Raw genomic sequence first — 15,234 nt, 5'->3', positions numbered from 1 at the left:
TTTCAACAAAACCTTAAAAAATGGCAGCAGTTTGACACAAACACCGTTTACGTGCCTGCCGAAGACCATCGTCGTTACGAGTAATCTCAGTAGTCACGTTTGAGAAAAGAAAAGAATCCGATGCAATGGATAAAGAGGCTTTGGCAAATGTAAACAGGGTGGCACGTACAAAGAAATGATCCCACTAATTCCACTGCCGACTATTGCAAGCATCGAAAAAATCAGGAAGCAAAACAGAACTACAAGCCACAAAGCAACCTACGCGACCCTGCGGTTTACCAAGCCCGGTGAGCGGTTCATCAACCGAAATACTTCGCTTTGGGATGACAATGCCGAAACGAAGGACGATGACACAAATTTATGCCAACCGGGAAACAAAAAAGCGATCGCTGTTACCCGAGTAGCCCACTACAAAATCTTTATGATAAACTGGATATTCAAGATGTCAAAAAACGAGGCCAATACACACAGAATTTCGAAAACTTCCATTGTGGCGGGAATTGTTCAACCAAATTTCATAGGAAGAAATTGTTTATCCATCTGTCAGGGGGGAAGTGAATAACTGGAACCCCACCATCTAGTTTAGGGAGTTCTTCAATCGCGTTGAGGAGAATACAACACTATCTAACTGATAAGAAAGCACCACCGTTCCAATATGTAAAAAGAGAGAGAATCCTCAAATTACCATTTGATTCCGTTGTTGTCCCATACCATGAATCTTTTGATTGCATTCTTAACAATGACATTAGCTCAACTCAAAGGTCGACTGAAACAGCAATATATGAACTCATACGCTAGGTGGTAATTTGAGGATCTGTTGGCTTCACCCGGCCAACCCTATGACCGAGAAAAGTGGCTAAGTCGGCCCCGTTACCGAACGGCACCAAGGTCAAAGAAGCAGAAGATTCACTCATAACTATTACGGAATAAAAATGTAATGAAAGAAGCAACAATTTACACATTTACTGAAATGATTGACGTATCAAGAAATTTCTTCGAAAAATCTATACATTTGCCTGCTGGGGCTGGAAATATTATGAATAAGCAAACTGCAAACTGTGCAAACTGTTACTGCTGGCAGCCTAGCAGATGATAGCTCACTGGTTCTTCTCAACAGGTCTTCCAGCAGAATCCGAAAGGAAAAAGAAATTAAGTCTCGTTTAGTATTCTAAATACAACACCGAAAATTGAAGCACAAACGAGTATTACCAAATAAATTTCTGGGGGAAGATACAAGCACTTAGTGAGCAAGAATACACCTAAGAACTTCGGGGTAGCTTTGACTGAGTACCAAACGGATCAATGCTGGATCAGGTCTGATTGATAGTCGGATGAAAGTCAAACAACCAGTTCAAACCGGTATCGCTCGTAAACAAAAACATACTTTTACACAAAATAAAATAAATGGAATAGAGCCTACATTCGTAGATCCTTATCCAATGTGCGTGCTGAAATGACGTCTGCAAAGACCAGAAAAACCTTCTTCCCATGATAGCACGCGAAATCAGTTAGCTAAAAAGATAGGCCATGACCCTGATAATTGTGGAAAACTGACCATGATCCAGCGAAAGTAATAAAAAGGTGTGAGTCAGATATTTACCCTTTATTCACACAACATGATTAACATGATTAACATCGGAGTTCAGAGAGTGAGTTTGCTTAACAAATCTGAGCAATCGTACAATTGTTGACGGTGTTACACCTTGAATGCGACTGGCGGCTGCAATCTATGAATCAGAAATTAGGTTATGTGGACATTTTCTCAGAAACTTATCTAACAACACTTCGCTTTGCAAATTAGGCTTACCGTTTGTGGTTGGATCATGGTCAATTTTTCTCGTTCCTCATTTGATAAACTAAGAGATTTCCTGCAGTAAGAAAATATCGTGTCAGACAACTGAAAAGGACTATATCTAAATTTCACTCACTCAAAATAATCAATATTCACTGGAATTTTAAGTTGTTCATCCTTTCTAACTTCCTCAACTTCTTTGGCTTGTTCACCAATGGCATGCTCATATAAAGCCTCTATTTTGATCCGATCAGCCACATGTGGATGATCTCGAAGCCAGCCTAACGGTTCAGGTAAAATGTTGGCTAAGTCATCGCAAGAAATACCATCACTCGGTATAGCTATCATATCAAAAGCGCTAAAATATTACAAAAGTTGGTAATAAACAATGTACCAGTCAGACGTATAGTTTTTAACAACCTTTTCATAACAGATGACTTAGAGACAGGCCTTTTAAGCAGCACCCGCCATTCATTCGATGGTTTACTAATCGATTTTAGGAGGGAGATACCTTCTTGTAATTTTGAACGAACAGAAGTCATTTTGTTGAATCTTTCATTAGAGACTAATCCAATTTTGTATCCCTGGAAAGTATATTTGGGTGAGGATATGTTCAGAGGAACTATTTGCGAACAAACCACAAACCTTCTCCGTTAGTCTAAGATCAGCATTGTCCGGCCGGAGTATCAAACGAAACTCTGCTCTGCTCGTGAACATCCTGTAAGGTTCACTCGTGCCTAATGTGGTAAGGTCGTCTATGAGAACTCCAATATACCCTTCAGTCCTGCTAGCAGTCAGAGGTTCTCGATTCAAGCACTATTAAAACATAAAACAATTAATTGGGGATCTCATATATGTAAAGTTGGTAGATCTACTTTAGCCGCAGCATTTGCTCCTGCTAAAATGCCTTGTCCAGCCGCTTCTTCATACCCCGTGGTTCCATTAATTTGACCAGCTAAAAATAAGTTTGCTATCTTCTTTGTTTCAAGCGTTTGATATAATTCCCTCGGGTCAATGAAATCATAACTAACTCCATAACCGGGTCGAACGATTTCAGCATTTTCCAAACCATGTATCGTCCGAACTAATCGAATTTGATGCTCCTCCGGCATTGTGCAAGAAATGCCATTCGGATAAGTGATATCGCTATTAAAACCTTCAGGCTCCAACCAAATCTATTTCGAAGTAGTATTTATTATTGGAAGTAAAAGAATTACTTTAATAATACCTGATGTGGTTTATTGCCAAAACGTAATATTTTCGATTCTATAGAAGGACAGTACCGGGGTCCCGTCACTTCTTCTGTGACATGACGGTTGCAGTGCAATGTTTCATGAACAATTTTATTTACAGCTTCACCAGTATAAGTTAAATGACAAGGCAATTGTTCAGAAGGCTTTAGCAACACTGAGTCATTCATAAAGGAGAATGGAACCGGTGGATTATCACCATAGTGGGCTTCGAGTACTTTGAAGTTAATTGAGCTGGATTTAATTCTTGGTGGTGTTCCAGTTCTCAACCGACTCATTCGAAATTCTAACGCTTCTAGACTTTTCGCTAATCCAATTGCCGGTTCATCACCAATACGGCCCGCAGGCCTTATGTCTAGTCCGATGTTGATTTGGCCTCTGAGGAATGTTCCAGTTGTAATTACTACACATTTAGATTCAATGCGGCTCCCATCCTGAAGGATAACCCCATCACATCTTACATTCGAATTTGAATTAGCATATATGTCATTCTGATTAATAATTAGGTCCTCGACAGGTTGACACATTACTTCTAAATTAGGAATTTTAAACAATTCTTTCTGGACCGCTTCTTTATAGAGACTACGATCAATCTGAGCTCTTGGACCCCATACAGCCGGACCCCGGCGACGATTAAGAACCTAAAATAATAATAAAGATTCTGATGCGCCATATCAATGTAATCCTTACCATTCAATATTCAAACTTTTCCAAGCCCTAAAATGAATGAATGAAAACTGACACATACCTTGTATTGTACACCGGAAACATCGCAACATCTCCCACAGACTCCGTCCAATGCATCGACTTCTCGAACCAAATGACCTTTGCCGATGCCTCCAAATGAAGGGTTGCAAGACATTTCACCTGGTTGAAAATGCCCTGAGTCTTATTTTATTCAGTCACGAAATGAGAAAGAAGATAAAATATTGCATAGCAGCTAATAACGAAACTGACGGAAAGTGGATGGTGGACTATAAAACCTCTGAGAATCCCGAAAAAGTCGATATACCGAAGTTGATAACCTCCAAGGCAATTGACCTCCGCGGCTAACCGCAAAACGCTGTTAAGTAACGCGGGTAGTCGCCAGAGAGGGGTCAGATTATCGAGCAATGCATATTCGATTCACAAATGAAATGGACACCATCATTATTATATATCATCGCCATACCAAAAATGCTTACTGGTTTGGGCCGTCAAGGCAAAACTTTTCATCGGACAACCTAACCATAAAGGAATGAAAATACATTTGATGCCTCTACGTCTAATGACAATCTGCAAAATTGGCCTTAATTTCGCAATGTTCCAGCTTCAACATCGGTGCTTGAGCATTCGCAGATAACATTAGTTTCGTGATTCTTTTATACTCTTTCAAATTGGCACATGTTGAACAAATTCACGCTCAATTGACGCTCAGTTCAAAATCTCCCGCTTTTTATGACAGCTTAGAACTTTCGGACAACCAGAAAATTTTTGCGAACCGTAACCCTTGGAAGCAACAAAAATCTCTAAGCGGCAAAGATTCTCATATTCATTTGATACACTTTTTCTTCCCATTGTTTTATAAAAGTTTACGAAAATGTATTATGAACACAGTTTCAAAAACTTCGCACTAAAGCCACACAAACGACCAAAAGCAACTAACATTTTCCTATGATTCTGTTATTTATGAATGTGATATGAACGGATTTAAAGAAAAATCGTAATATACGCGCACCGAGTACCGAAGCAGCCAAAATATGGAGAAATTTAGCGAAGGAATTGACGTCGACATCTCATTTGTCAAAGGGTGGTCAAAGGGTAGTATAGGTTCCAGGGGGAAACGTGGATTGGTACCCACGATGGAGCATAAAACCTGGGAAATGCCTGCTGAACCAACACCAACAGCTATACCAAACCCTACCTCCACCTCCACGTGGTGACCGCTAGGAGCTCTTTCTTAACGAAACGCTGCAGACGCGCATTTTCTCATGGAACGTGCGCTCCCTGTACAGAGATAAAGCTTTTGACCAGCTAGCCGATTCCCTGCCCCCATAGAGGGCTGATGTAACAGCGTTATAGGAGATGCGTTGGACAGGGACCGGTTTCCTGGAAAAGAGCCGCTACACCATATATTATAGTGGGCATCCATTAAACCATGTGCTCGGAGTAGGGTGCTTAGTCAGCCAAAATATGAAACCTGCTGTTATCGGCTTTGAAAACATAAGCTATGTATTCTGAGCTTGCGAGGCAAGTTTAGAAATATAAGCCACATTAAGATTCACGCCCCTACAGAGGAGACTGCAGAGTCGGAGAAGGATACCTTCTACGAGGCAGTAGAACGAACCCTCATAGCCTGTCCCAGATATGATATCAAAATCATACTTGGGGATATTAACAGGCAAGTAGGGAAGGAGCTCGTATTCAAGCGATACGTTGGCTCCCACAGCTTACACCAAAATACAAACGATAATGGACTGCGGATTATTCAATTAGCAGGGCCACACGAAATGGTTGTTGGAAGTACCTGGTTTGTGCGGAAAGCGGTCCACAAACATACGTGGGCCTCAACAGACGGGACCACTTCCAACCAAATTGACTACATGTTGATTGAACCCCGCCACCTCTCAGCCTTGATGAATGTCAGAACATATAGGGGGTCAATATAGACTACACTATCTCATTGGCATGGTGTTCGGAGCTCGAATAACAACACCACCCAAACTACCCTCTGACAATTAGGTGAAAGTTAACACTGAAGCCATCCACAACACAGCCCTCCGCAACACGCGACACCTATAAGAGGGAAATCGATGCCGCGATAACCGCAGTCAACAGAGGTCCTAGAGATAAAGCATCAACAAATGATCTTCACAACCACCTGAAGAACATTATCATTGATACGGCCACAAACATACTTGGCCCCAGCCGCAAAAGGAGTCGGAACGGCTGGTTTAACGATAAATGTAAGCTAGCAACGGAATGGAAGAATGTCGCATACCGAGTAATGTTGCATTCCCAAAGAACGCGGGCACGCGCAGAGACTTATCACGAACTCCGTCGTGCGGAGAAGCGACTTCACCGACGGAAAAAGGAACCCTGGGAGAACCAACCAATCTGTGAACTAGAAAAATACAGGGAGCAACCGCACCAGGCCCGCAAGTTTTACCAACAAGACAGCAGGATGAAGCCTTATACACCTCGATGCTCATCCTGCCGAGACAAAGAGGGAAATGTGATTTGCGACAGAATGGGCATATTGGAGCAATGGGTTGAATACTTTGATGAGCTACTGAACAACCAGAACATCGGCGACTTGGAGGTCCAGCCAACTGAAGACGACGGACAAATACTGCCACCAACAAGTATAGGAGAAGCAGTCCATGCAATAAATAGGTTTAACAATCATAAGTCACCAGGATCCGATGGAATTACAGCCGAATTGGTTAAATATGGAGGCGGCCAATTACAAGTGGTTCATCAGCTTGTGCTCAAGGGGGGGAGGGCAGCGAATCAATGCCTGACGACTGGCAAAGAGGCATTATCTGTCTCATACATAAAAAGGGAGATATCACACAGCGCAGCAATTGTAGAGGTATTACGTTGCTGAGTACCATCTATAAGATATGCTCCGCTATCTTGCTAGACCGGATAGCCCCATACGCCCAGAACATCATTGGCCCATACCAAAGAGGCTTCACTCCAGGCAAATCAGCAACAGATCAGATTTTCTCTCTGCGGCAAGCGATGGAAAATCTGTTGGAATATGGACACCATATACCTATGATAGCAAAGCCAGGGTAAAACTGTACACGGCGATGAGAGAAGTCGGAATTCCAACGAAATTGATAAGACTGACTAGGCTGACCCTGACCAATGTGCGAGGCCAGATAAAAGCAGCAGGATCACTCTCAAGACCATCCGACATCAATAACGGTCTACGACAAGGGGATGCCCTATCATGCGTCCTCTTTAACCTGGTCTTCGAGAAAGTGATCCGTGACGTTGAGGTAAATGCAAGAGCTACGATCCTCTTTAAGTCCACCCAACAAAAAGAAGAACCACCCGAGACGTACAAACTGCCTTCATCCAAATCGATCAGGCGGCGATGGGCGCGAGATCTTGGGCTGCATATCAATGAAGGTAAGACAAAGTAAATGGTGGCAACGTCAGCACCAAAAACCAACCAACCAACAACATGAAACTGCACTGATCAAGCGGGAAGAAAAAAGATAGGAGAATGCAACTTTGAGACCGTTGATAATTTCTCCTATCTAGGGTCGAAAATCACAACCAATAACAGCTACGATGATGAGATCCGCGCACGGTTGTTAGCAGCCAACAGAGCCTATTTCAGCTTACAAAAACTGTTTCGCTCGAAATGTCTCACCATAGGGTCAAAGCTCTCACTGTACAAGACAATGATCTTGCCAGTCCTCATGTATTCCAAGGAAGACTTGGGTTCTTAGCAAGAAAAATTGCGAACTCTTGGCCGCGTTCGAGAGAAGAATCTTCCGAAGAATTTTTAGCCCCCTACATAAGGATGGACGATTCCGTAGCCTACATAACGATGAAATCTATGAGCGATACCATGACCGTCAGGTTGTGGATAAAATCCGGCGGGTCACTAAATCCGTATGAATGAGGATGATCCAGCTCGGAAGGTCTATAGGGGAAATAACTATGGTGGAAAAAGAAGACAAGGCAGACCCTGCCTAAGATGGACGATGGCGTAGGTCAGGACGCCAGACAGCTTTTAGGGATATCGAATTGGTGGACCTCGGCGCAAAACCGGGATGTCTGCAATTCCTTATTAAGGCAGGCCTAGGTCGGATACCGGTTGTTGCGCCGTTGATGATGATGATCTCATTTTTCTTCAGCCTTTGTCCCGTTCAGCGGGAGGTTGATTCGCCTAGACCGAATTCTCCATTCTTCTCAGTCAAAGTAAGCAAGATTTTACCTCCCCAATTCCTAAGGTTTTAATTTCTACTTCTAATGACTAAACTTTAATCATCAATGCACTCAAGCGGAGTGAAGCGACGAGATTTGACTGTCTTTCTGATGATGAAATCCCGGAAGACTGAAATCTTTTCCAGGGAATGGAAAAGTAATCGAAAGACCCTCACCCTGAATTTAACAACAAGAAGGTAGTTTGCGTACTTCTACTGTTGCAAAGATAATAGCTAAAATAGTTTTGGAAGGTAAGAAGAAAATCTCGAAGGGTTATTCGGTGCAAAAAGTGGACCCTATTCCGGAAAACTAAATGTCGACATTCCGTTCAACGCCATAATTTTATTTTCTGGTGTTGCAAATGGAGAAATATATATCTCTAAATAAATGGTTGCCAATATCCCTGAATCAGGTCTTTTCGGGAAACATACACTTCTCCTCTACTGTTCTGCGGCATATGTTTCTCGGGCAGCCCATTCGCCGGGCACTTTGCGATAGTGAATTCTCTCCGAATTAACATGGTTATCTATATCTAGTCTCTAGGCCGATGCAGCTCTTCATTCCAGATTGTGTTGGGCAAAAATACACCGATAACACGGCGGAAACAGGTACCGGTGAATGCTTGCAGCGCACGAGCAACAATCGTCGTCACTTTCCATGTGCTGTTCCCAAATAGCAGGTGGGTCTAGGACGGTTAATGCCTCGGGTAACTTCAAACTGGTTGCCACTGTTGACCATCATAACGTTACCAAGAGGGACAAATTGATCTGCGTCCTCGATGTTATGTCCTTTAATCCAGATAGGAAGAGCGCGATGAACGGTCCAACTGAGAGGTTTGTTTGTTTGTTGATCATCAGTCTGACTCCGCTTGCCTCATTTTCCAAGTCCAGAGCCATTTGATCAAGTTCCATGACCCGGTATGAGAGAAAGCAGATGTTATCAGGGTAGTTGAGATTTGAAAAAAGACGTCATGGTCTATTCAAGACCTTCACATCCTCCAGATAAGGCAGCATGGAAAACGTTACTGCTAACAAGGAAGTATCGGTGACAAAATGCAATGTTATTAACTATTAATTTCATCGGAATGTCTCTCCTGCATAGGGCACTCCAAGCACATTCATGCTGACGAAAGCGAAATCGAAGAAAAACAGGTGAAACCGCAATATGAACCACAAACATGGTTCCAAAATGATCCGAACGGTATATCGAAAAGTTCGCGGAATGCGAAGCGAAAAGCGTATTTATATTTATAAAAATTAACTTCTACACACTTATTCCAGCCATTTTCTAATTTAAGGATCCCATCCCTAGTAGTTTTCTGAATGATCTGCAAAATACCCATAGTAGCTATTACCTCTTCATTTGATGAAAATCGATATCCACGTAAGAATTTTTTGAGGTGTCGGAAAAGCCGGAAGTCAGGAGATATTGCAACTATTCGAACTTCAATTCCGTGATTTCAGCAATGGTTTTGTGAGCGTGTGCATTATCTTGATGCAAAATTACGTTTTTCTTTTGCTAACCAGGCCTTTTCTCATAAATTTTCACGTCAACTGATCCAAAAGGTTACAATAATAATCTTGATTTATTGTTTTATCAGTTTAAAGGTAATCTACTAATAGAATTCTTTTAGCATCCCAAAACACTAAAGCTAACCCCTTTAACTCGCTCCGGTGCCGAAAATTCGGGTGTGGGCACCACTTATTAACCTCTTGTTTCGATCCAGGATTATGATAATAAATCCAGGTCCCATCCAAATATCGCTGAGAAAGCCACATTCGGATGCGTTTTTGATCCGTTGTTAAAGAATGCGGCACCCATTACGCGCACAGCTTTCTCAAGCCCAAAATGTCATTTAAATTATGACTTATACTCCCCACTGAAATTCCTACGAACTCCACTAACTCTTTCTGTGTCACTTCCATGTGTCGATTTTCCAAAACCATATCCTGTATTTTTCTCATGTTTTCTGAAGTTGATGCACTCTTTGGGCACCCCGCAATTGAATCGCCTTCAATGCTTGTACAACCTCTTTCAAATTCACCAGCCCACTTGTAAACCATTCGCCTCAAACCTTTTTTTACAAAAAAACACGATGCCCGACGTTTTTTATTGTAGCAAAATGCACTGAAATGCCAACTTAAAATAGCTGTAACCAAAAACATAATTGCCAGGTCGAGTTGAAATTCGGGGAATACTTTAATGAGAGATGGAATGTTGAAATGTGGTCTAAACCCTAGCTATAATATCGACGGATGGATAGCGTTCCGCGAACTTTCTGATACACGTAATATATGATTGGCGATTACCCCATGGTGGGGTATAGCGCGTCAACTGCCCCACGCCATCGCTTGCAGTTCGCTGAAATGCGGTTCAGCTACCTCCAGGACTTACCGAGGTTCTATTCTGCTATTCTGTTCTGCATCAGTTACTCTTGGGCGACCCACTCGTCGGTCATCTTGAGAAAGTTGGCATCACTGCATGGTGTAGTCAACAATGAAATTATCGCCAAGCTTTAATGTTTGACTTATTCACTGCCTCTTCCGCCTTCCGATCACATCGCCAACGGGTGGCAAGCCTGAGCGCTGACCAATTTCTTCGTTTGAAATAGTATCACTTCAGCCCACTCCAATGACACGTCGCTTGGAACTTTCGAATGACAGTGGGGGTTGCTGTGATACTCCCATATAGCAAGACAGAAACAACAATAGTAGCTAACAGTCCCAACTTGGTATTGGTATTGAGATAACTGCATTATAGACAAGATCAGGCAATATCCAGTGAACGTGTGATGGCTCGTCAGATTGATAACCATGGTTTTGTTGGTGTTTATCTTCAGTCCAACTCTACTTGCCTCTCTTTCCAAATTCAAAGCCATTAGACCAAGATCTGCATTCCCGTGAGAGAGCAAACAGATGCCACCAGCGTAGTCGAGGTGTTTGAGGAAGAATGTCATAGCCCATTGCACTCCTCTACGTCTTCGAGACAAGACAATATGAAAAATGTCACCGATAACAAGTAGAAATGATATCGGTGACAAGCTGCAACCCGGGCGGACTCCGCGTTGGATCTGAAATTACTCACAGATCTTATCTCGGTGCACTCTGTGACATCTGGCGCAACCACATGTCGCTCTGATAATAGCTACTATAATAGTTTCACCGGAATTTCCTTCCTGTGTAGGACACGTCAACAAATTCACTCCCTATTCGTGTTGTCGAAAGCTTTCTGGAAATCGATGAAGAGCAGTTGAAGCGAAAATCTAAACTTCGCGCACTGTCGCAAAATGATCTGTAATGTTAATGGGATCAATGCAGGAGAATCAGGAGCGGAAAGCAACCTGCTCTCTGCCGATCAAGTTTTCGAAATGTTCTTTGATGCGTTCCGGGATGATTATTTTAGCCATTATCTTTGCAATGGCAGGGAGCACGCAGATACCCCTTTGGAATCTTAACGATCATCCACACTTTGCACTCCCTGGGAAAGGTCGTGGATTTCTAAGATTTTCATAGTAGTAGCAGAAGCAGCAAATCCGCAACGATAAATAACTCTGCGGAGAGACAATCGGGCCCAGCGGCTTTAGTCCGTTTGACTGCGTTAATGGTCGATATGATTTCTTTTCTGTTTGCAGGAACTTTCCGTATCCGCATGATATGGTGACTAGCCCTTTCATTCGCATGAGGCGAAACTTCATCGAACGTGATGCGGTTGAGAACTATGGTGTTCCTTCCACTGCTTCATCGTCATCAGGGGTCGACCGGTAACGCATTTCACAAAACCATTGAAAGATTCGCAACCACGTGCAAGTGCATCCGTGAACCGATATACAGTTTTTAAATCATTGCGTTCTACGGCATTTTCCGCTTCAGTAACCACCGTAATAAAAATCTCCTTTTGTCATGGCGCACAGAACGTTGAACTTCACAGGATTTCGCACGATCTCGGAGTTTGAACGCGTCACGCCCGTCATCAATCGCAGCGATCAATAGAGGTTTCAACCCCTTCCGTTTATTGATTTCTTTCCACCATTCCGCAGCCAACACTGTCCAATTATGATGCTTCTTAACCTGAGCCGGAATCTTGCAGTTAGAAGTCTGTCAGAAACCGGCTCCCAGGTGAAGAGAGTGTGACTTACGGTAGCCTTCAGAAAGAACCCGACATCGGTTTCGCGTCTGCTACCAGACGGCTTTGCAGAGTATAAAAGCACAGTACCGTAAATGTGGTAAGAAGGAGAAGAGTACTCTACAGAGTCCCACAATCTTATTTCGCTTAGGCCCAGAATGCCCAGCTTATATCGTTGGAATTCTCGCTCGAGTTAGAGGAAGCGAGCATTCTGGCGGCCCTCGCTACCGTTGCCGAGGAGCGTGCGCACATTTCAGAAACCAATTATAGTCCGTTTTCGATAGCTAAAGGTCCTAGCCGTGAGATGAGTCCCTATCCAAGGCTTTCTTGACGTTTCGGTGACAGTAAATTTTCAAAATTTACTTGGGAAGACTTAAGTGTATTCTTAAGCCCCAACTCACCGGGCGCTAAATTTATTTTAAATATCGGCATGGTTTGCACACGATATGAGATGTTTCGTAACAACTTCCCCCTTCTAGCAAATTATACACCAATCCAAAATTTGCCATAATCCAACTAGATAATATCTTAAGTTGGCTTAGGGATATTCGAAGTGCTGCAATTTACGGCCCGTCAAGTATAAGATCTGTAACAATCACTGATATTCGGGGTAAACACATGCTCGTCAGAAGCCGTGATTGACTGTAGTAAACCCAATTGATCATTCTGGCTATCCCCTGCATCTACGCTCAAAACATCTTCGGGCTTCAATATGTAGAGGCGTCCTTTTTCGAATCGTATGAATTATAAAGACTAAAGTTTCTAAAAGACCACACGCACAGTCCAGAGCTGGACTGATGCAGAGAAATACAAGCGCGTTGACGGAAGTGTACTTTTCAAATTTTTGAATAGCTCTTCCCTCGTTAATTCAGTTCCTTCGTGGGCAAGTAGAATAAACTAGGCTTACCTATTGTTTCCTTCTTGTGTGTGACCAGTAACGTCCGAGCACCCATTCTGGCTGCAGCCGCGCATGCTTCCGTACCGGCATGCCCGCCTCCAATAACGACTACATCGTAAACTTTTCTGATGTCGGTAGACAGTTTCCTATTTAAAAAGTTATTCCCTTTTGAAAAAAATGTATTTATGTAATTCAAACATGTTATTACCGCCTATCAAGCAAATAACCTCCAAATCGATACATCCCAACATCAGCTGCGATGAAAGATGTTCACTGCCAGCTGATTTGCTTTGTTTACTTCAAGAAAATACATTTTCGGAGTAATTTCTTAAGTAGCAGCATGAATAAGATTCCGAAAATCGGGTAGGAATCTAGGATGCAAGCATTACACTTATTTAACGTTATTCCCGTCCTTGAGTAAAAAGACATTTTGTGATTAATTTTAATTCTGGTTACATTTCACTAAAAATTCTTCTAAGCAAGGCATCTAATATCTTAAGATGTAATGCTACTTTCTGCGCATGGAGTCAAGAGTCCTTTTCTAGGATTTACAGAAGAAAAACGAATACCTTTAGTTCTGTCTCTTCTTTTATATGTTAATCTAAGGTTTGAGGTATAAGAAAAAAATATTTCTACATTATTTTAAAGCAAAACGGCTGCGCAATAGATGATTCGATGTACCTGTTTTTTTGAAGGACTTCTGTGGCCGAAAGGCTGCAAGTCGTAATTTTTCATTTAGAGAACAAACGAAAAAGTTTGCTAAAGTGGAAATATGGTAAAAACCTAGTGAAGTAAGCAAAATTTTGATTTGCAAAAAGTGGAGTCAACCTGAAGTAAAAATTTACCTTTTTTACGGAAAAATTTGTATAAATTTGGCAATAAAATAGTAAAATTTTAGTCAATCAAAAAAGTCCTACACACTTCACTAATAAATGTTACTATAAAGCAGAGTTGGGCAAAATTGTGATTATGATTACGATTATGATTGCGGTTATAATTAGAAATGTGCGATTGTAAACATGTAATCATGAAATGGTAGCCACCGTAATCATAATCATCGAATCATATGAAATCACCGTAGTTACCATTTCGAGCGATGTTGTTTGTGCTTTGTGCAGTTGTTGGGATTTTAACTAACAACAATTTAGTGGATTAGATGTGGGCAGAGTAAGAATTAAAAAGTATTAAAATTTCAAACGACTGTAAAGCTTATAAAAATTTATTTATTGAATCAAAATAGGTGCCAGTCGATTCAAAGCACTTCTCCCAGCGAGATTCAAGAGCATGTATGCCAGTTTCGTAGAAGCCCAACTGTCGGGCAGAGTCTCATACTGCAATTCGTTCAACTTTTGAACCGTTGTTCTGGAAACATGAGGTCGTGCATTGTCGTGAAAGAGTATCACACCATCTCTGCTGACTAATCTCGGCCGTTGAATACTCAATTTTTGGTGCATTTCCTCGAGTTGGGTACTGTGCATTTATCGTTTCTGTAGGTGCCAAAAAAGAATACTGGATAACTCCAGCTATAGACCACCAAGCAGTCACCATTACCTTCTTCGAATGGAAGCTCGGTTTCGGCATATGCTTCCGTGGCTCATCAGCATCTAGCCATTGTGCTGATCGGCGACGATTGTCGTATAATATTCACTTTTCATTACATGACACTACTCTGTGCAAAAAGAGATCACTTCTGGCGCAGGAGAGTAAAGAACTGCAAATTACCTTTCGAAAGGCCATGTTTTGCTCCGTAAGGGCATGCGGAACCCATTTGTCGAGCGTTTTCACCTTTCCAAGTTGTTGCAACTTCCGGAAAACTGTCGAATAGTGTACGCCCAGTTTCTCTGCAATGTCCCTCACAGACCGACGTGTGTCGGATCCGAGTAGCAAACGCAGCTCGTCCTTGTCAATCGATGATCCTGCATGTCTACGTGGCTCACTTTGAAGGCTTACGTCGCCTGACCAGAATTTTTCAAACCACCGCCGTGTGGTTCGTTCGCTTACCGTATCAGCTCCAAATGCGCTGTTAATGTTCCTGGTCACCTCCACTGCTTTAAAACCGAGGTTACAGTACAGAAAAAATATACGTTCTTGGCTCTTTTCCATCCTTTTTTTTCTTTTTATTCACTGTTTTCACAACGATGGTCAAAACTGAAATGACTCCTTGATTAAATGTAGGAGTATTTATACTTCGTTATCCGACACCAACAGCGGCAACTGGTGGTGGTTTGATACAAGAAAATCGC

The 15,234-nt window shown here is 42.2% G+C and overlaps 1 protein-coding gene across 1 annotated transcript; it reads right to left on the bottom strand.

Annotated features, from left to right (window-relative positions):
* Positions 1-1,589: 1,589 nt before the first annotated feature.
* On the bottom strand, positions 1,590-13,251 carry LOC119646608 (protein MTO1 homolog, mitochondrial). The gene is made up of 10 exons (XM_038047109.1): positions 13,200-13,251; positions 13,001-13,137; positions 3,791-3,909; positions 3,021-3,683; positions 2,668-2,967; positions 2,438-2,608; positions 2,213-2,376; positions 1,929-2,150; positions 1,808-1,868; positions 1,590-1,727 (listed from the first exon to the last, which is right to left on the bottom strand). The coding sequence occupies exons 1-10, from the start codon at positions 13,232-13,234 to the stop codon at positions 1,608-1,610; spliced, it is 1,992 nt and encodes a 663-aa protein (XP_037903037.1). The 5' UTR covers positions 13,235-13,251; the 3' UTR covers positions 1,590-1,607.
* Between the last annotated feature and the right edge of the window lie 1,983 nt (positions 13,252-15,234).

The sequence above is a fragment of the Hermetia illucens genome, chromosome 1, assembly GCF_905115235.1.
Source record: "Hermetia illucens chromosome 1, iHerIll2.2.curated.20191125, whole genome shotgun sequence".
Taxonomy (NCBI): Eukaryota; Metazoa; Arthropoda; class Insecta; order Diptera; family Stratiomyidae; genus Hermetia; species Hermetia illucens.
This window is presented reverse-complemented; position numbering and strand designations above follow the sequence as displayed.